The 22,676-nt window shown below is 36.1% G+C and overlaps 4 protein-coding genes across 4 annotated transcripts in view; 3 read left to right on the top strand and 1 right to left on the bottom strand.

Annotated features, from left to right (window-relative positions):
• Nucleotides 1–7,044, top strand: part of LOC120416194 (calcitonin gene-related peptide type 1 receptor-like) — a 60,047-nt gene extending 53,003 nt beyond the window's left edge. Inside the window, exons 8-10 of the mRNA XM_039577878.1 lie at nt 185–303; nt 876–1,056; nt 6,480–7,044. Of these exons, the coding sequence (XP_039433812.1) occupies nt 185–303; nt 876–1,056; nt 6,480–6,749 (570 nt within the window). The 3' untranslated portion in view covers nt 6,750–7,044. The remainder of the gene's footprint in view (nt 1–184; nt 304–875; nt 1,057–6,479) is intronic.
• Nucleotides 7,045–10,944: 3,900 nt separating this feature from the next.
• On the top strand, nt 10,945–11,480 carry LOC120416147 (uncharacterized). The gene is made up of 2 exons (XM_039577824.2): nt 10,945–11,090; nt 11,149–11,480. Exons 1-2 carry the CDS (start codon nt 10,967–10,969, stop codon nt 11,367–11,369), a joined length of 345 nt encoding a protein of 114 aa, XP_039433758.1. The 5' UTR covers nt 10,945–10,966; the 3' UTR covers nt 11,370–11,480.
• Nucleotides 11,481–11,935: 455 nt separating this feature from the next.
• LOC120416173 (sarcoplasmic calcium-binding protein) lies at nt 11,936–19,885 on the top strand. Its single transcript, XM_039577857.2, has 3 exons — nt 11,936–12,507; nt 12,825–12,998; nt 19,263–19,885. Exons 1-3 carry the CDS (start codon nt 12,385–12,387, stop codon nt 19,800–19,802), a joined length of 837 nt encoding a protein of 278 aa, XP_039433791.1. The 5' UTR covers nt 11,936–12,384; the 3' UTR covers nt 19,803–19,885.
• Nucleotides 19,886–20,410: 525 nt separating this feature from the next.
• LOC120416153 (nuclear pore complex protein Nup88) overlaps nt 20,411–22,676 on the bottom strand; it is a 159,187-nt gene continuing 156,921 nt past the window's right edge. Inside the window, exons 5-7 of the mRNA XM_039577831.2 lie at nt 20,983–22,109; nt 20,673–20,921; nt 20,411–20,615 (exon numbers count right to left, since the gene is read on the bottom strand). Of these exons, the coding sequence (XP_039433765.1) occupies nt 20,549–20,615; nt 20,673–20,921; nt 20,983–22,109 (1,443 nt within the window). The 3' untranslated portion in view covers nt 20,411–20,548. The remainder of the gene's footprint in view (nt 20,616–20,672; nt 20,922–20,982; nt 22,110–22,676) is intronic.

The raw sequence follows: 22,676 nt of genomic DNA, 5'->3' as shown, positions 1-22,676 counted from the left end.
AATTAGATACCAAATCAATATCAAAACAAGTTCACAAGACGATTGCTTATGGAACATTTGAACAAATTTTAAATTTGCAATATTACATGGCAATGTGACATCTACTAAAAGTACCATAATTTTTCTTAAAGTTGCTGTTTCTTTGTCAGAATTACATAATATTAATAGAAACACATTTTCACAGGTTTTCATTAAAGATGCAATTGCGATGCGCTGGTTCATGACAATCGGCTGGATCGTCCCGATGGGCCTAATCTCCTTCTACGCAACCTTCCGGAACAACTATACAGCCGATACTGAGCAGTAAGTATACTCAGAAAGAACCACATTCCGATGAAATTTTTATCCAAACGTTGTTGAGAGATGACCTTGGGAAAACACCAGCCTCGTTTAACGACCGATTTTTATCTGTTTTCGGGGCCGGAAGCTTTCTCAAAGCAATCGTAAAACATAAATCTCAACTCGGGGAGAGGAGGTTTTGGTTGGGATCAAAGAACCATGAGATGATTTTTATGAGTCCATAATTTCTTCATCCGCTGAGAAAGTACACACCATTATTTAGCAGTATTACAAATTGTTAGTTTGGATTTAAATCATGTTTGTAAAGAAAAATCTTGTCTAGACTATTATTATTATTTTACACAGCTCAAAATAATTCCCAAAACTCCAACTTTTAAGTGCATCCGAATATAACCGTTGGATAATCACTCCCACCAGAACCATCCTCCCAAAGTGTGGCCAACAATGAGCACATTCCAGTTGGAAAATTCAACATACCGAAAATGATGATTCCTCCTACCCCCAACCCTCCACCAACGTCTATAATGAGCATAGCATTCATTCAAATTTTCCTCCTCCTCGGCACTAATAACCAGCTGCTGGATGGACGAAAGTCACGCCATGTGGCTGCTGACGGTGCCGGTGTTTCTGTCGCTGGCCGCCTCGCTCGTGTTCCTGGTCAACGTGGTCCGGGTGCTGCTGACCAAACTCAACTCGACCTCGCCCAACCCGGCCCCGCTCGGGCTCAAGAAGGCAACCCGGGCGACGCTCATACTGGTAAGCATAGATGGAACATTGTTGTAGCGCACTCTCTTCTCGTTGCAGATTATGTTGTGGGAAATGTGTGCTGATGTGGGGTGTTTTGTAATGAGTTTTAGCCAATTGTGGAGGCTGGAATTCCCTCTTTTGAAGGAGCTGTTTTGTATCAACATAAATTTTTGCAGCACGGATTTAGTAATTTTATTTTTGTTTAAATGAATGTATTCCATTGGCCCATCCTTTGTTCCCATCCATTGGATAGTTATCAAACAATACGTAAAAAAATAACAAGACTTTATCACATCGAATTGTTGTTACCGTAGGCCGGCAACGAAATTATGGGAAAATATAAATTAAATAGGATCTAGTTTTCGGAGATAGATTTGTCAATATTTTTCGTAAAGCAAATTCTGGAGTTTTTGTTTTTAAAAGGTTCAATAAACCAAATTTCCAGTTTTTGCTTTTGGGTGTTTTTAAAACCGCCTTGAATCAGGGGTATTAAAAAACAAAAAAAAGCATTTGGTTTATTGGACCTTTTCAAAAAAAAAAACTCCAGAATTGTTACTAGCAAAACAATGAAAATGTACTAAAGACAAAGTGTAATGTAGCGGTCTGTCCATTTAGTCCTAATGCCAAAATTAACGGACGGACAGGATAGACCTTTTTTAACACTTCGTCCTTTACCCATTAACATTGTTTTGCGTGCTTTATTCAAGCGTTTTCAAAGGTGGTTAGAATAAAATATACAAAAATGACGTTTTTTTTCTAAAGGACAGCCATTTTTTGATCGAATTTGACCATTCTTATTGGGTAATTCTCTACCAACTCACACGAAATCGGGAAAAGTTGCCCCGACCCCTCTTAGATTTGCGTGAAACTTTGTCCTAAGGGGTAACTTTTGTCCTTGATCACGAATCCGAGGTCCGTTTTTTGATATCTCGTGACGGAGGGGCGGCACGACCCCTTTCATTTTTGAACATGCGAAAAAAGAGGTGTTTTTCAATAATTTGCAGCCTAAAATGGTGATGAGATAGAAATTTGGTGTCAAAGGGACATTTATGTATTTTTCATCGAAAAAAAAACACTAAAAAAGTTTTAAAAATTCTCCCATTTTCCGTTACTTGAATGTAAAAATTACTGGAACATGTCATTTTAAGGGAAATTTAATTTACTTTTCAAATCTAGATTGATCCAGAAGGGTCATGTTTTCATTTAGAACAAAAATTTTATTTTTTTCATGTTTTTTCTAACTTCTAACAGGGCTATTTATTAGAGTGTAACAATGTTCTACAAAGTTGTAGAGCAGACAATTACAAAAATTTTGATATAGAAACATAAGGGGTTAGCGTATAAACATCACGAGTTATCGCGATTTTACGAAAAATAGATTTAAAAAAGTTACTTTTTGCGTTTCTCTTTGTTTCGTCGTCCGTGTTTGTCGCGGGTAACGATGAACGTCCATGATCGACGACGACCAACTTTTTCAAAACATTGTTTTTTTGTAAAATCGCGATAACTCGTGATGTTTATACTTATGTTATGTTTATAAATCATTTTTTTGTAATTGTCTGCTTTACAACTTTGTAGAACATTGTTACACTCTAAAAAATAACCCTGCAAAGTTGAAAAAAAAACAAAATTTTTAAATGAAAAAAATTGTTTTAAATGAAAAAATTACCCTTCTGGGTCAATATAGATTCGAATAGTACATTAAATTTCCCTTAAAATGACATGTTCCAAAAAATGTTACAGTCAAGTAACGGAAAATGGGAGAATTTTTAAAACTTTTGAGTGTTTTTTTCGATGAAAAATACTTTTTTTTCGGAATTGTGAATACGCCATCAAATTGGTCGTCTAATTTTACATAAAAGTCCTTGGCCAAGATCATAAATTTCAGGCTATTATGCCAAAAACACGTTTCGTGTTTGCCATCAAATCTTTGCCGCGACAATTTCAAAGGGGAATGGAATATTAGCTGTTCGTTTTTTTTTTTTGCATCGGCATTAAAAACTAAACAATATTTTAGTAAAATTTCATGTTTTGGAAGATGCTCCTTTTAGTCAAAAATTGATAATAACCGTTTTTTCTTGATGGCAGTAGAGTAGTGTGAACTCAGACATTTGCAAAATAATTGAAATTGAATGTTTTTTTTTAAAGGTAATATGAATTTATTCTTTGAACATTTTATTATTTTTTTCTAATTTTTTTTTCAAAAATAAAGTTTAAAATTTTCAAAATATAATTTTCGAAGAGTTTTATGAATGTTTCAGTTTTTATTTTAGCCTATGGCACAATGGTGTAAAGTCTCTATAATAAAAAAAAAAATTGTTATTTGAGTACAAAATGATATTTGTGTTTTTTTTTATATTTCTGCATATTTAATTATGTAAAAAATCTCTGTATTATTTTAATGTATTAATTCAATAAACTCTGCAACTGTAAAAATGCGTACGCAGTATCAAATAGTTTAATACCCATATTGCAATTTATGAAAATTTGAGTACTTGAAAAAAATAAGGTATTTTGTGAATTTTTAAGAACTTTGTAAAAAAACTCTAAAATAGTGAAAATGCATGCAAAATTTCAAATCGTTTGATACCCATATTGTCAATTATGAAAATTTGAGTAGGGGAACAGCATCTAATTCCAGCGTGCTTCTAATGTTGCCATATCAGCACTTTGATATTCAATTAAAGCTCATTAAAAGCGTTTTCAACTGAAATCGAGTGATTAATAGCTTAATAAGAAGTGAGCCAGCAAGTTTCTATCAAATGTTTTGCAAATCAGTTGTTCAGGTTTCAACATTTGAAGTGTTTTAAAATGCAAGTTCAGTTGTTTAACAATCATAAGTTTCCAAAATAATATCAGGTAACGGGGTTGTTAAAATATCAAAATATCAGCTCTCAGCAACTACAATTATCCCTCCTGAATATTCATGCCTCAAATACAACTGCTCTTCTCTCCGAATTGAAACTCTCAGCACCGAACATAGCCGAACACGTTTTCGTGTTTACACGCTCGCGATTGACATTTTCCTTTTCTACGGACTACTCTGGAAAAAAATAATACACGGTAAAAAAAATTTGGTGATTTTTTTATTTAACTTTTTATCACTAAAACTTGATTTACAAAAAAACACTATTTTTAATTTTTTTTATTTTTTGATATGTTTTAGAGGACATAAAATGCCAACTTTTCAGAAATTTCCAGGTTGTGCAAAAAATCATTGACCGAGTTATGAATTTTTTAATCAATACTGATTTTTTCAAAAAATCGAAATTTTGGTCGTAAAAATTTTTCAACTTAATTTTTCGATGTAAAATCAAATTTGCAATAAAAAAGTACTTTAGTGAAATTTTGATAAAGTGCACCGTTTTCAAGTTATAGCCATATTTAAGTGACTTTTTTGAAAATAGTCGCAGTTTTTTATTTTTTTAAATTAATGCACATGTTTGCCCAGTTTTGGAAAAAATATTTTTGAAAAGCTGAGAAAATTCTCTATATTTTGCTTATTCGGACTTTGTTGGTACGACCTTTAGTTGCTGAGATATTGCAATGCAAAGGTTTAAAAACAGGAAAATTTATGTTTTCTAAGTTTCACCCAAACAACCCACCATTTTCTATCTTCAATATCTTAGCAACTAATGGTCCGATTTTCAATGTTAATATATGAAACATTTGTGAAATTTTCCGATCTTTTCGAAAAAAATATTTTCGGAATTTTCAAATCAAGACTAACATTTCAAAAAGGCCAAAAATTCAATATTACGCCCTTTTAAAATGTTAGTCTTTATTTGAATATTCCGAAATTATTTTTTTCGAAAAGATCGGAAAATTTCACAATTGTTTCATATATTAACATTGAAAATCGGACCATTAATTGCTGAGATATTGTCGATAAAAAATGATGGGTTGTTTGGCTGAAACTTAGAAAACATCAATTTTCCTGTTTTTAAACCTTTGCATTGCAATATCTCAGCAACTTAAGGTCGTATCAACAAAGTCCGAATAAGCAAAATATAGAGAATTTTCTCAGCTTTTAAAAAATATTTTTTTCAAAACTGGGCAAACATGTGCACTAATTTAAAAAAATGAAAAACTGCGACTATTTTCAAAAAAGTCACTTAAATATGGCTATAACTTGAAAACGGTGCACTTTATCAAAATTTCACTAAAGTACTTTTTTATTGCAAATTTGATTTTACATCGAAAAATTAAGTTGAAAAATTTTTACGACCAAAATTTCGATTTTTTGAAAAAATCAGTATTGATTAAAAAATTCATAACTCGGTCAATGATTTTTTGCACAACCTGGAAATTTCTGAAAAGTTGGCATTTTATGTCCTCTAAAACATATCAAAAAATAAAAAAAAATTAAAAATAGTTTTTTTTTGTAAATCAAGTTTTAGTGATAAAAAGTTAAATAAAAAAATCACCAAATTTTTTTTACCGTGTATTATTTTTTTCCAGTGTAGTCCGTATCCATACCTACAACTTTGCCGAAGACACCAAATCGATCAAAAAATTCCTTCAAAAGATACAGATTTTTGAATTTTCATACATCATTTTTGTATTGACAGCTGCCAAATTTGTATGGAAAATTATATGGACAAACTAATGATGCAAAATGGCTTCTTTGGGCATACCGAAGGCACCAAAAAAGTTTCAGTCGGATTAAAAAATACAAAAATTAAAATTGAAGAAAAAAGACCGATTTCGTAGAGAATTGCTCTCTCATTCCCGCTTCCACGATCATCCTACCGCAACAGCGTTTAACAAGCTATAGTGACGGCCGCTATACTCTCGGATGTTTTTGGTGCAGAGATAATCAATTGATAGCTTTTCTATCACTCATTTGCGACACTGCGAAGTATTCTCGCAGTTTTTGCGGTACAGTACATTGTATTTTCATAAAAGGTCAAAATATGTTGAAACGACTCAATTATGCTAAATTGAAATATTCAAGTCTTTTGAAAAAATATTTTTCTTGCCCTTTGATTTTTCGAAGCAATTTTGAAGGTTGGGCGACAAAAAATTGAAAAATATGTGCAACGGCCTTACCATATTTTCAAAACAAAAACAAATGTTTACAAAAGAATGTTTTGAAAATTCAACGTAATTTGGAAATAAATTAGATATAAGTAATCGTCCGTTATCGTCGATAAGATTATTGTAGATATAATCATCAGGATAACGATAGACTATCATAACGATAGAACTTGATAATTTTATCGTAAACAATCTTGAAAAACACACGATTTTTCTACAAAAAAATACGAGAAATCGGAACTCAAGATCGAAAAGCATAGAAATGTTGGCAAAACGTGCTCTGCTGTCCCATATCCGGCGTCCCAGCAATATCAACAAGTTTTTCGTGTGCTCCGGCCGTATAATATGATTTGTTTATTTGCTCCATTTCCAACCGTTTTTTTTTCTTTCAGATTCCGCTGTTTGGCTTGCAGCACATCCTGCTGCCGTTCCGTCCGAACAAGGGCTGCGAGCTGGAGCGCTACTACCAGGTCGTTTCGGCCGTCCTGATAAGTCTGCAGGGCGCGTGCGTGTCATGTTTGTTTTGCTTTGCCAACCACGACGTGATTTTCGCCATCAAGTGCCAGCTGAGCCGGTTCATCCCGGACCTGGTGCAGCATCCGTTCCGCGAGAGCTACAACGGCGGCCAGGTGCAAACGCAGAGCCGCGACATGATGGTATGACTGTTGGGATTCCGGCGCGGGACGCGAACCACCGGCGACGGTGACGAGTGTGGTGCTGCCGTCCAGGAGGGGCACGTTTGAGGGAGGAGGGAGTACAAAGGCATTGCATTTACTAATAGAGAGACTAACTAACTTTACAAATCATGTGTAAATCGATGGATTACAAGTACGTGTCGGTCAGTGTTAAACAGTATCAAAGAGAGATTTTATCGGATTTAACTAAGTTGTCCTGTTAAGGTAAGCGAATGGTTTCTATTTGTACCAGAGATTAAGTATGAAATTTGAACATTAAATGTTTATAGACTCAAAATTTTTAAAAAATCGTTGAAAGCGACCTTTGAAGAATCCCTGAAACAGTAACGTTGTCGGCAGACTGCTATAAACAACAGCGAGCGATTTCGACACAATTGTTTTTACAGTTTTTGTTTCGAGTCAAGAGAGTAATTTGATTTCACTGTTAATGAGTGAGAGTGATTTTGCATCGAATGCGGCAAAAACCAGATATTTTTGGGCAGCCGTGTGGGTGACAATAAATAAATTGCTGCTATAACAATGAACTTTTGATGTGGTAAACCGTATTTACTCCCATTTCATCTGTTAATTGAATCAGAGCACTGTACAATGTGAAATAAAACCATCAGTCAAGGGTAATTCAATTTGGACGGATTCGATTCTCAATTTGTGCCATGAGGCGTTAAAAGATAACAATAACCTAGATTTATTGGAACATCATGTGTCAGATTATGCAAGAGACAACGCATTGTTTGCCTTTTTTTATTTTTTCAGAAAAAAATCTACAAAATAAACCAACTAAAATAAAAGAAGTTTAAGCAACATGTTTTCAAGCCGCAGTCAAAATGAGTTCTGAAAAGTTCAACTTTTCAAAACATAGAAATTATCTATTTCAAGCCAGAATAAAAAAAAATAGTTTTAAGAATGTTAACGTGAAGACTTCCATCATTGTTATGATTTTTCCTTCAAAGATATAAATTTTGCGTCGCTTTCAATATTTTGACAAAATTCCTTCAACAAGTTGTTTAGAATAGTGCCCTACACATGCTGATTCCTTTTGGTAACGATTATCCCATTCCTTGTAAAGTTATGGAAATCGTCATTAATCAATGATTGCCATCTAGGACGTCAATGACTGTGTCACAAAATTATATAAATTTTGAAGCACAATTGATTTAGATCAAAAATTCCTTCAGTGCACCCAACCGGCGGTCGCATGATTGTGATACATGGCGGCATGAAAGTATATCAGAATCTGCATGAAAACTGTCCTCATGCATTTTTTGCGATATAGGGGTATGACATTTTTGCCCGTTACCGACAATTATCGACATTACCGACGGCAGATTGATTGTATTGCAGAAAAAAAAATCTTAACAGAAACGAGAATTGAACCATCAACTTCTAGGTTGCTGATCCGACACGCTACCACCGCGCCATGGATGCTTGATGAATGGTGAAGGACAGAGCGCGAACATAATGTTCTCTCTAGAGTGTTGCTCGGGGACGCACCAGCATTCTATGTGTTGGTGAGAACTGCAGATCGCTGACGTGTTTACACGCGGGCAAAAATGATCTATGGGCTTGCTGCAAAATATGTAATAAAATATAACATTTTCTGCAGCAAATCCACTGTTGCAGATTTTGAGATATATTTTTCGTTTGGGTGTGGCTTCAAGAAGGCAACAACCGGCACATGCTGATTCCTTTTGTTGCTGAAATTTGTTAAATTGAATTTAATACACAATTATTTATAGTGAAGATTAATTTTCTTCGAAAATGATCAACGGCTTCACCTTAATGGAAATTTTGATTACAAAAATTACAAAAATTACAAAAATTACAAAAATTACAAAAATTACAAAAATTACAAAAATTACAAAAATTACAAAAATTACAAAAATTACAAAAATTACAAAAATTACAAAAATTACAAAAATTACAAAAATTACAAAAATTACAAAAATTACAAAAATTACAAAAATTACAAAAATTACAAAAATTACAAAAATTACAAAAATTACAAAAATTACAAAAATTACAAAAATTACAAAAATTACAAAAATTACAAAAGTTACAAAAATTACAAAAATTACAAAAATTACAAAAATTACAAAAATTACAAAAATTACAAAAATTACAAAAATTACAAAAATTACAAAAATTACAAAAATTACAAAAATTACAAAAATTACAAAAATTACAAAAATTACAAAAATTACAAAAATTACAAAAATTACAAAAATTACAAAAATTACAAAAATTACAAAAATTACAAAAATTACAAAAATTACAAAAATTACAAAAATTACAAAAATTACAAAAATTACAAAAATTACAAAAATTACAAAATTACAAAAATTACAAAAATTACAAAAATTACAAAAATTACAAAAATTACAAAAATTACAAAAATTACAAAAATTACAAAAATTACAAAAATTACAAAAATTACAAAAATTACAAAAATTACAAAAATTACAAAAATTACAAAAATTACAAAAATTACAAAAATTACAAAAATTACAAAAATTACAAAAATTACAAAAATTACAAAAATTACAAAAATTACAAAAATTACAAAAATTACAAAAATTACAAAAATTACAAAAATTACAAAAATTACAAAAATTACAAAAATTACAAAAATTACAAAAATTACAAAAATTACAAAAATTACAAAAATTACAAAAATTACAAAAATTACAAAATTACAAAAATTACAAAAATTACAAAAATTACAAAAATTACAAAAATTACAAAAATTACAAAAATTACAAAAATTACAAAAATTACAAAAATTACAAAAATTACAAAAATTACAAAAATTACAAAAATTACAAAAATTACAAAAATTACAAAAATTACAAAAATTACAAAAATTACAACAATTACAAAAATTAAAAAAATTACAAAAATTACAAAAATTACAAAAATTACAAAAATTACAAAAATTACAAAAATTACAAAAATTACAAAAATTACAAAAATTACAAAAATTACAAAAATTACAAAAATTACAAAAATTACAAAACTTACAAAAATTACAAAAATTACAAAAATTACAAAAATTACAAAAATTACAAAAATTACAAAAATTACAAAAATTACAAAAATTACAAAAATTACAAAAATTACAAAAATTACAAAAATTACAAAAATTACAAAAATTACAAAAATTACAAAAATTACAAAAATTACAAAAATTACAAAAATTACAAAAATTACAAAAATTACAAAAATTACAAAAATTACAAAAATTACAAAAATTACAAAAACTACAAAAATTACAAAAATCACAAGAATTAAAAAAATACAAAAATTAACAAAATTTAAAAAAAAATTAAAAAAATTGAAAAAAAAATCAAAAATTATCAAAAATACAAGCATTACTAAAAACTAATATTCTGTTAAATGCTTGAACTGAGATTTTCAACAGCAATTCTGCCGTTCTACGCATAATTTTCCCATGTCATTTTTGGACAATTCTGACTTTTTAACTTTTTTAAAGTTTAGTTTGACGTATACTTTTAGAAAACCCCATGAAATCTGGTCCTTTGTTCGGAAAAAACCGTAAAAACAACACCAAGTCTTTTTGTCCTATTGTTACAATTCCACGCATAATTGTCTCACGAAGTATTTTTGTCACGGAATCAATAATTTTAGGAAGCATTGTATCTTATTTACCTGCTGTATTACAAGGGGACAACAACTAAGACTGATACACTGCTAACTGGGACAATTAGGGACATATAGGACGAGCAGGGACCCACGGGACAATTATGCGTAGAAACACAGAAATCGGTCGAAAAATTTCAATCGCGTTTTTCTCAGTTGCACTTTTTCGAACATGGGACAGTTATGCGTAGAACGGCATATACATATAAAGTCATTTTCGGACGAAAAGTGCCTTCAATTTCCAATAGATGGCCATGTTTAGATGATTCGTTTCGACTTGATGAAATATTTCGTGGTTAAAGTTTGAAATATTTCAAATTAGTTCAAACTGAATGCAAAGTGCAATCGCAGAAATTTAGCTTTCTGTACCGGTAAATAATATTTTTGAATTGAAATTCACTAAGAAATTGCCAGCAATGCACACTTCCGTTAATTTCGTCTGTTATTTTACTAATGAGTAAATAATTTGCTAACTCAAATTCAATTTGAGCCACGCTGACTAATACACAACTAGTACAGAAAGGACCATGCTATCGTTCACATGTTGGGTGCTCCTAATTTTGTTTAGTTTCCACGTGTCCCTTGGCCAACGGCACTGGCTGTACTACAGCTGGAGCTTCCAATATCTCCGGCCGGACGTCCCAACTCGGGGTAATTTACTTTCATCAACAGTCGGAAAAGGTTGCTCCAAGATTTCTTCTTCTTCTAGCTCCACTGGTAACGTCCCGATGCGCCGCCAATGAGACGTACCGCCGCGTTGGACGGCCCTGTGGGAAATCGTGCGGCACGTACGGTCAGCTGTGCGCCATGAAGCGCATCAACCGGTGCCAGTGTCTGGTCGGGTTCGCCCGGAACCGGTCCGGGGCGTGCATCTACCACAAGCACTGCCCGGTGAACCTTCAGGATGCCGAGTTTTTGGAGTTTGTGTGATTGTTTTCGAACAAGTCCACTAGCTAAAAGAGAAGCCTTAAAACGCCCTCGACAATTAAAACACGATTTGCAATGTAAATTCACGAATAGGAAGTAACGAAACAAAAACAGCAAACACAACTAAACAAGCTCCATTAAACATACCAAGAATGAGTTTGGTGAAACATGTGCGCCACGTGGAATACCAATACAAATACACAAAATAAATGTGCAAAAAATGGCTTCAAAACGTTGAATTCAGCACCACCACATTTCATACGCAACTCTTTATTGCGCGTCAACTTTTGCAGCTCCCCCTTAATGGTTCCTGCTTCTTTCGCTTCAGTTAACGTATTCGTTGCAGTTTTTCAGCTGTTTTTGGTGGTCAGAGTGGGTTTTATATTATGATTGTAATGGGGTTGACTCCCATTTTTGGAAAAGTTATATCTTTTTCAATGCAGATTTTATTCAAGATATTATTGCATTTTGAAGTATTGAATTAATTTATTCTTTAACAACAATTTTATAACTAATGTCTAAATGAAATCACTCGAAACCTCAACTAAGCAAGAATCTGTTTGCGTAGGACGATCTAGCAATCGACGACGTCCAAAGAAGATATAAGAACTGACGCCCAAAACAAAGAAGCCGATAGCGGCTGAAACGACGACGAACCCCCAAAAATACTGGTGAACGTGAATGGAGAAACGTACAGAGGCCAGTTGATTCGCGCGCGGCCCCTTCATGGTAGTGGTGAAACATAGTTGGGTGTGTGTAGACGCACAAACCAGAAAGGTTCCAAAAAACTTGTTCGAATTTTAAAATCGTCACTTCCAATCTGGCCATCGAAGCCGCGAGGGACGTCGCCGTTTAGCTCTTCAAAGTTGAGTTTGATTAAGAGTTTTTAAAAGGAATAGTGTTATCAGTTTTTAAAACAACATAAAAGAACTAAACAGTTGAAAGTGAAAAGTGAACTCAAATCGGTACCAATCCACGTGTGTTTTTTTGCGCAAAAACGGCATTAAAACCATCCAAGATGGCTTTCGCGTTGCTGAGAAACTGTGCACGTTCAGCGGTTCCGCTGCTGGAACGCAATTCATCATCGCTTGCTGTGATTGCTGGGTCTGGTTCCCAAACCAGCACCATTCTAACGGAGAAGGTACTTTATGGCCAAGGACTGCTCGGATGAAGTATCAATCCAACGAATTTGATGAGTTGGTCAAGGTCTTCTTTCCTGCATCCAAGCAAACCTGTTTTGATACATTTTGTTATTGGATCGAGTCGATCAATTTTCGTGGTTCCTTGTCCATACATTTCTCCTCGTGGAGTTCAGTAGACCTACTCGATCTCAAGGCTTGCTCGGTTTGGAAGATGCATGGAATGGGAGACTTCATGGAGATAATTGATAGACAAAGTCGTCTCGGTTGGTGTCGGTATGCCAAGTACAGAACCTAACAGAATTTATACACTTTTCAGTACAACGGCGAAAACTTAATCACGAAAACGCAGATCAACTTTGTCAGTACCAATGTGCGAAAGTACTCAAAGAAGAGCAGCAAACCGGAGCGAGCCTACGCCAGTGATTCCGATTCGGATTCGGACGATGAGCGGACGGAGCCCAAGAACAGACGGCCGCAGCGAAAGGAACGGGTAAGAGGGGCGTACGTGACGCGGTGGGAAAGGGAGATGGATCTTTCTTTTTACATAGCTGATCTATATCCAGATCAAACAGTTGAATTGAAATTTGAATATCTTTTGCCAAGCTGCCAAATCTTGGAAACAAAAAGTGATCGAGGAGTAATCGACCATCAATTTAAGAAAGAGATGAAAGGAATCGATTTGCGTCATCAGTCTCTTGATTGAAGTTAAATATTGGCGCACTTTGTGCAGTTGACTCGACTCGAATTCAAATTTAATAAAAACAAAAACTGGCTGCAATATGACAATTTAAAGATTACATGTTAAAAAATTGATAGAATCGCTATTTAGGCTGCAAACTGGTTCAAAACTACACAACAGTGTTGTGAATTACACAGCAAAAAATCCGATGATAAAATCGCATGCCAAAGCATGCACATCACCTTCGTCAAAATAAACACTTAATATTACACACTGCATGTACAATTTTTGCAACACACAAAAAAAAGTTGCAGCCGACGGGGTTCAAACCCAGCACCAACAGTAAGGACTGGCGCCTTAGCCCACTCGGCCATCAGACCGATGTAAAGCTGCATGGATAAACGCATATATGAGCTTGACATTTCGGTCAAGTAGGTTTCTCATACTGATGGGCTACATATTTCAAGATGTAAAATCACATAAAATTGCATAAAATAATGCAATATTTATTTTACACCCAGGTCTTTTACACGCAGCTGGATTACTACTTTTTTAGCTGTGTAGTGATAGAAACAAATTATCATTAGATGATTCTTGCACCAAAATATCAGAAGGTATAGCGACCGTCAGCTTGTGAATTATTTTCTTTTATCTTGCGATTGCTAGCGTGTGCATTGTCTCTCTCTCTCTCACTTCTTTCCTTTTCTTCGTTCACAAACACTCGCCGAAGATTCTTTTGCTTTCTCAGAAAACCGCAATGAACGCGAGATTGAGACCCGACCACGCATTATGGCAAATTTTGTTATGTGGAGGCTTTCGGGGCTACGCTTAGGGAGAATGATTGTAAATGCGGGATTTCGAGAGGAAAACAGAATGTCACATTGGATTTTTTAAACACGAGATAGAGACCGGCAATTCTTTTACTGATAAGTTTGCGACGGAAAGAAGGGTAAAAGTTAGGAGATGAGATTTCGAACGTGATAAGTGTATTCGCTAAGGACTGAAAGTTTTATACTTTACTACCCTATTCAGGGATGGAATAATCGCAAAACAATCAATTTCGCTTGCGAACTTTTTCCACCCCCGAAAGAGAGAGGAGGCAAATTACGCAAAAGAAAATCGCTCCTGAATTTCTCTCAGAAAATCAAATCTGCTGATGATTTTTTATGAATTTCCTTGTCAGCACCACTTAAAATTATTTTTTTCACTTTGTTTACACACATTGCCCATCTACAAAATGTGACAGGTCAATTTTCGACGTGTAACGTTACACTTGCAAGTGTAGTAGTGAAAAAGATGTTCCGCCGAATAATCAAGATGATGATTTTTTTTAAGATTTTTTTTACCGATCTTTCGTGCGCGAGAAAGGAGAGCATGCTCCCTTGGGAGTTTTTCTCTTGATGAACATCCAATGATATTCTTTTGATCATGCTTATTCCATCGCTGACACTGGTACACAGTAAATTTATTTTTTTTTCTAAAGATTAGACCGTTGCAAATATTTTTCAAAGTTTATGTCAAACCCCCCCCTACTCTCCTCTAAAAAAATCGTCTGAAAAATTTAGGGGCAAAAAATTTGTTTTTTTTTTTTCCAAAAAACTTTAAAATTTCCATAAAAATAGAAATCTAATCAACTGAAAACAATCTAAAATGCATTTTTCTGCATTCATAATCATATTTAGCATGTTTGAGCATGTTTAATTTTTTTTTTGAATTTTTATAAAATTCCAATGTACAGCAGCAAAACATTTATTTTTCGCCAAAAATAAAATTTTCGTCAAAACTTCGATATTTTGGAAACAAATGATGGCAAAACAGCTGGACAGGTTTATAATGCATATAAAATCACTTTTTTCATTAAAATGTTGAAACCATGGCTCGTTATTTCAATTTTGATACTGTAGTATTATCCCTGTAATGATGTCATATTACTTTAATTATAAATGAATAATTTAAATTACACATTATAAGAGGTTATAAATTACACACATAAATGTAACTTTACACATTTACTATGGCGAGATTTCATCTCTGGGTGGTTAAATGTTTCCTGATTTTTTTTTGTTGTGTCGGAAATGATGTTTCCAATCCCACATGTTATTTAACATAAAAATGTGTAAAATTGAAGATTTTTAATTTTTTTCCTCTTTAAACATTTGCCTTCCTTACAAACATCCATGCAAACGTGCAGTGTAAAATTACATCATGAATGAGGTGATTTCACATCTTCCAATTGTACAGCTTCCACGAAATTTACTATTTTCACAGTTTTAAAAAATCATCATGAATCATTATCAGAAAAAAAAACTTGATTACGATATTCAAAATTTAGGATGCAATGTAAGATTTTGTGTCACAAAAAAATGTAATTTTATCTGAAACTGATAAAATTTTCTTACTTTCCTATGTAATTTTTACACAGTTATTGAGGTAATATTACATTAAAACGAAGTAATAATCAATCATCATCTGCTTAAGATAAAAATTGGAGATTGCTAAAAATAATAGATCACGTTGTGTTTCGTAGAATAAACTTAAGACAACAAATACGGCAAGTCTGATATTTGACACCATGAAAAAAGGCTCTCTACCGACATTTTGCGGGGTTCATCGATATATTTATCAAAATCGAAAAAATCTCCAAATAAAAAGTTGCCCCCCCCCCTCCCCCCCCACAAATTATTTCGATGGACCCCATACAATTTCTAGAAAGAGCCCTCCTTTCATGGTGTCAAATGTTAGACTGTCAATATCTGGGTGATGAATAGAGAGAATGCGTAACGTGATTTTCGAATGGTCCCACTTTGTTTACATCTACAAAGAAGGAGGCTGTTCAAGCACAACATGACTTTTTTCTTACTGTTAATGACCTGTTTTATAATCATTAGTGTGTGATTTATTTTGGCTAGTTTTTGACATATTTTTGCTGGAAAATTGTCGCTTTCGATCGGATAAAAGAGATTTTTCTATTTTAATGGGTGACGAGGAACTGCGGCGAGGGTGCCATTCTACGATGTTGCAAAGAAATTCTCTGGCTGATTTTGAAATCCTGCAGCTCTCCCTGGTCCAGCGAAAAAACATCGCTAATTCTAGCGAAGCTGATCCAACAAACAGAGAGAATTTTCACTCACCCAGGTTTTCAAACGGAATCAAACAATAGAGACAGCTTCTGAATGGATACGACCGCATCGACTCCATAAACAACATCCATTCCTAATTATAAAAAATGACGAGCTTGCCTTCAACTTTCTTAAGATTTCTTAACTTCAACTCCAGGTTCGGAAAAGCCACCCATTTTTTATTCTCGCAAAAAAAAAAACTATTTTTATTGATCGATTACTACACTCGCTACTTTTGGGGAACAGTAAATTTGTTCCACTTTGACAGTTCAAAATTGAGGCCGCTTTGCGAACCACTATTCAGCACCCAGGTCAATATTTACAATAGAAATAGAAAAACATAAACCAATAAGATTTAAAAAAATAAAGGTTGAACATTATATCATTTTTAATATTGTTTTACCTTAATTTGTGTGGATCAGGTGAAATTACACATAAAATGATGTGTATTTACATGTTAGAGGATTTACAGATTTTGAGTCAGGGAAAAATGTATATTATACTACACTTTTCCCTGACACAAAGTCTGTCCACAAATGACTTCCTAGACACGGAAAAAATGTCCGAAAAAATCAATTGTGCGAAGAGGGTAAAATTTTATACGATACACGATAAGTTTTATGCGATTTTATTGTACAACATTAATTCCTAATTTTTGTTTCATAGAAAAAAAGTTTGATATTTGAAGGTTGAAAAACGTTGATGTAATTATGCATCAATTTATGTCAAATAAGTAAAATTACCCATAAAAAGATGTAAATCAACAAATTTTCCTTAAGGGGTTACATACATGTAGAAAATAACTAAATTTCATATTACAGAAAATTTATTTAATCCGCTTAAAAGATGATTTTCAATCACTCCTGAAAGTTTCATGAAGATATTTCATGATTGAACTGGGTAAGAGACGATTTAAGCTCAAAATTTTGCCATGTGCAAAGGGGACATGTCAAACATTGTGAGTGTCTTTGAAACACTGAATTGATTTGCGGTTGCCACGATGTCTCGAGATGGGATGGACCAAATTTGGGGTGAAGAGTCGCAAGACATATCGTGTGTGCATGACGAAGCTGGATTTTGAAATCTAGCATTTTAAAAAATTACTAAAATCAAAAACTTGCAATTTTCTGTATGAAAAACAAAACTACTGCCTCAAAATAGGTAAAGCGTCAGTGCAAGTGTTCACATTTGACCAAAAGAACTTCGACCTGGTTGTGGAGAAATTTAAGCGTAAAAACTTCAAATTCTACACATTTGACCCCGCGCAGAAGACCGCTGTAAAGATTGTCTTGCAGGGGTACCAAGACCGCCCGACCTCCGTCCTCAAGGAGCACCTCTCGGGTGCCGGAATAACGCCGCGAGACATAAAAGTCCTCTCGCGGAAGACAACAGTCACAGGTACACACACACTGTACCTGTTGTACTTCGACCGCGGCACCGTCAAGATTCAAGACCTGCGGCGGACTAAGGCGTTGGACGGTTTTTGGGTAAACTGGCGGTTTTACTCCAAAAATCCGACGGACGCAGCGCAATGTCACCGTTGCCAGAAATTCGGCCACGGCTCGCGGAACTGCAACCTCCATCCCCGCTGCGTGAAGTGCGGTGAGTCACACCTCTCGGAGGTGTGCGCACTGCCACGAAAGGCGGACTTGGGGGAAAACGCAGAACAAACCAAGCCGCGCGTAAAGTGCGCGAACTGCGGCGGTAACCATACCGGTAATTACCGCGGATGCGTCGCGCGCAAGTCCTACCTCGAGGAGCAGGAAAAGAGGAAGAAGAAAGCAGCAGCGTCCCACCCTCCTCAACGAAGTACGAGTGCAGCCGTTCCTGCAGCTGGCCAGCGTACGGTTCCAGCGGACAACCCAGCGATCCCTCCTGGCTGGGGGCGATCGTTTGCCAGCGTGGTCGCGGCCGGTAGCGGCAATGCGGCCCAGCAAGAAGTCACCGGGGAAGATCTCTTTACCCTGCCGGAGTTCTTTGCTCTCGCGGGGGAGATGATGACGCGGTTTCGGAGCTGCCGTAACAAGGCGGAGCAATTTCTAGCCCTTGGGGAATTAATGATTAAGCACATCTATAAAGGATAAAAAACTGTGATCTAGTTTTAAGCTTTCTCTATTTCTATCCCCTTTTCCTAGCAAGTTTAGTAAGTTTTTTTTAAATTTTTCTTACTCTTGGTAACACCCTTATTTACAAGCAATAACTGTTCCAAAATGGATTATGATGTAACACACAGCTGAAAGGAACACCAAAACTCTGTTTTGTACTTCAAAAGAACTTATTGTATCTTGATTATTCACCAATAAAACCGAATTTGAATTTGAATTTGAAAAACAAAACAATATTTTTATCGTCTTTCTTTTTTCAAATCGGCCTTCGTCATGCACACGGAACCGGTTAAACAACACAGAAAAAAACCATGGTAATATTACATCTGGGAAGGGGTACATCTTTTATGTCAGAAAAAATGTGTAATTTTACCACTTTTCTGTTGTAATGTCACTTTTTCAGTCTACGACACAACCAAATGTCTTGAAATTAGTTTTGTTAGTAGTTGAAAATGTATATTCTTATGCCCAGAAAACAGATTAAAAAAATAAGTGTGTGCTCGAACATTTATGCCGATTTACGTGTATGTAACCCCTTAATGTAAATAGCCATGTTTCTTTTCATTTATCAATTCAAGGAACGCTTCAAACTAACAATGAATAGAATCGATAATTCGATATTTTTTTAAGTGTCATTTTTGCTGAAGAATATTACCAATAAAACATATTTTGAAAAAGTTTAGAGTGTTTTTGTTGCTTTACTCATTGTTAACCTTTTTTCGTTGAGAATTTTTTTAAAGGATTTTTTTATCACAATGCTTTATTTAAGCTCATATAACAATATTTTAAACTAAATTTGCCTACTTCCAACGTAAAGTCACTAAGCTCTTTTTCTGTATTTCCCCCCACAGGGCAACACGGAATTCTGGCGGCGCAAGATGCGCACCCTGCACGGTCTGCTGGACGTGAACAAGGACGGCGTCATCTCGTACGACGATTTCCAGCTGCTGACGCAAAAGTTCAAATCGCTGGGCCACCTGAACGACCAGGCGAAGGCGGAATTCCGTGACATTATGAAGCGCACCTGGACGGAACAGTGGGGCGAGATTACGCCGTACAACCTGGTGACGGTCGAGCAGTATCTGGCCGATATGCACCACGTGGTGAATGATAAGGATTTGAGGAAGAAGGTGCATCGATTTTTGCCGTATTTGTACAAGGCCGTGGACAAGGACCACTCCGGGTCGATCTCGCTGGCGGAGTTTAAGCTGTTTTTCCGCTGTCTGGGGCTGACGGAAGAGAATGCGGCCGTTTCGTTTGCTGTGATTGATAAAAACGGGGACGGGCAGATCACGTTGGATGAGTTTATCAAGTTGGGGCGTGATTTTTTGCTGACGGAGAACGAGGATAATGTGTCCAAGCTTTTCTGGGGACCGCTGGTGGAGCATTGACTGTTGGAGGTTTGCTTCTTTAAGAAATGGTGATTTTTTTTGTACTTGAGAGTTGACAATATATTATATGTGAAATACGTTTGCCAATAAAACTGCTTATAAATTAATAAAAGAATATTTTTTGCATTTTTATCCAAAAGCATTCCTTCAAAAATGAGTTACAAAGAGCTTCTGTAAGGATATCAAGAACGACAACTTGCATGCAACTTTTTGTAGAGCAATAAAGGACGTTCGTGAAAGATTTCAAAGTTTGAAGCACTAAGCGTCGTATGCCCTTGAAATATTTCATGCCACTAGTACATGCTTTGTTCGCTAGATGTCGCTAGCAGCGTCTGTTAATATTTGGCAATTTTTAGTCGAATTTTAGAAAAAAAACTGTCCATTAGGGTGGCCCAACGTCGGTCCATTTGCGTAAAAGAGGTTTTGGGTGACCCGGGGGTCGTTAAAGTGGATTGCTTTGCTTTATTTTAGGGTGGCCCAAATCAAAAACAAAAACAAACAAACAAATATGCATTCTTGCAAAAATTGCTCAGCTATTGCTTTAAAAAAAGTCAGGAGTAAGACATGGATTTCGGAAATGTTTATTGATAGTTATGAAACAAATGAGCTTATTTGAATTAAAACATTACATTTTTAAGGTCGTTCCACCGTTGAGTGAAACTTTTGCTAAATCTGAAATTAAAAAAATTATTGTTGGAATTTTCCAGAGATGAAAAGTGAGGGACAACAAGAAAAGTTTTATATTATTAAGTCATATTCAGAACGCTGCTCATTTTCTTCACGTCGGTTACGCAGCCCTCGATTTGTGTGTACCTAAAAAGAAGATAAAGATTTAAAAAAGATTTGTTTTAACTTTGGTGGCAAACTCACATCTCCCCGATGATCTGCTTGATGATGTCCTCCTGCTTGGTGGGCAGCGCCACGATCCGCTCCTTTTGAGCCTTCTGCTTCTGCTCGACCTGCACCTGCTGGGCGGTGATCTTCTGCTTGGCCTGGTCCACGTTCCGCTCCAGCTGCCGGGTGGCGCTTCCGATCTTCTCGATCATGTCGGCGAACTTGTTCTCCGAGAAGGAACCTTTGGGAAGGCGCAACGTCGCCAGCCGGACTACCTCTTGGGCTCTGTCGGGGGAAATTAGTTTGAATTTATTTGGTTTTAAGAAGCTTTGACAGTGATGACTACCTCTTGAACAGCGCACTCTGCTTGTCGCAGATGTCCTCGTAGTTTTCGGCCAACCGTTCGGCGGTATCGCGAATTTGCTGCTTCTCCTGCTGGAGCTGGTCGATTTCGGATAATTGTTGCTGCTTGAGCAGCTTGAGAACGTGCACTCGTCGTTCGATTTCCTGCCTTGCTTTCTCGTGCTTGACAAAGTAGTGCTCGCGGAGCATTTTAGTGGCTTGCGTGAGCAGTTCAAACGATTCCTGCGGCGTTGGTTCAGCGGTTTGGTCCAGCTTGAGGATTGGCTGCGTCGTGCCGGATTTCAGTATTGTTTGAATGCGATCCTGAAACGAATCCTTCATCATCTTCTTCAGCGTCGAGTCCGTCGCTAGCGATGACTTCCCACCGGGAGTAACACTCCAGTCACGAATCTTGCTGTGATCGCTGATCAGATCCAACGTGACGACCTGCCCGGAAGCCAATTGCAACAGAATTCCCGGTGGCGAAGAAAGCAGCGCGAATCCCAGCACAGAATTCGTGCTCGAGTTTGGCAACGCTTTGGTACAAACTACGTACTCGGCTCGGCTCTGCGAGTTAAACAGCGGATACTTTTCGTTCAAATCGTCATCGTTCTCGACAAACTGCACCAGCTGCCTCGTAAAGTCCATCGTAACGGCGTGCAGTCCAGCGTTGTGATACGCAAAATACCGCGACTCGTTGAGCAAATCCCGCTTCAAATGAATCGGACACGAGTACGTCCGGGCTTCGTCCACGCCGGCAAGTCCCAGCTCCAGCTCCACCGTTTCCAGCACCTGCAGGTACCACTCGCACGGGTACAGCACCAGACTGGAGTCCAGCTCGGTAAGGGACCGCTCGGCGGGAGATTCCTCCTCCAGCAGGAGCGCGTGGTGCGTCTTTCCGGAACTTTCCGCGATGATGATGGTGGGTGGTAGCGATGGCACTACGACCAGCGAGCACGAATCCAGACCGTAGTTGTCGTCCACTTGGGGCAGGATCGAGATTGGGCCCTGCAGCTTTGGGCGGTCGGTGTCGATGCCGGCGCAAAGAATGTACACGTTGCCGTCGCCGCGCAGGATTACGATTGGCCACTCGATTTTGCCGCCTTTTGACTTTTTGGGCTGCGCGAAGGACTGGGAGACAGTAGAAATTGGGTTGGTTTCATAAAATGATTTTTTTCTTCAAAAATTATCACACCTAAAGTTTTGAATGTCTGAAGACAATCTTGACCAAACTGTTTAAAATGTATTATTTAAAAAGATTTTTCTACCAAATCGACCCTGTGTGCTACCATGTCGTACGTCGCTTTTTGACGTTCCGAGAAAAACGCGCGAAACGAGCGCACGCAATGTAAACAACAACAAACATGTTTTGCGTGGTTGATCATTCTGTGCATCGTCCTGAATTTTGGTTGAATTTGGTTGATGGGGTCCCGAGTTATAACTGAAAATGTTTACGGTAGGCGAGCTCGCACTTGTGTCAAGCGCGTTATGACCTGAAATCCCTTTGCCCTTTGTCGCACTAACATCAATTTTCAGGCTGTGTCAAGAAAGCACGACAAGACTGAAACTTCTTTCACGTGAAAAGTGACAATAATGCACGGAGTTTTTCTCAGGATTGAAATCAATTTTTTGGGATATGTGAAAGTCAAAAGGTGAAGCTGTGAGATGCACAAAATGGCGTTCTGAACTCAATTTTAC

This window comes from Culex pipiens, chromosome 3, assembly GCF_016801865.2.
Source record: "Culex pipiens pallens isolate TS chromosome 3, TS_CPP_V2, whole genome shotgun sequence".
NCBI lineage: Eukaryota > Metazoa > Arthropoda > Insecta > Diptera > Culicidae > Culex > Culex pipiens.
The sequence above is the reverse complement of the archived record's forward strand: the minus strand, read 5'-3'. Positions and strand labels throughout refer to the sequence as shown.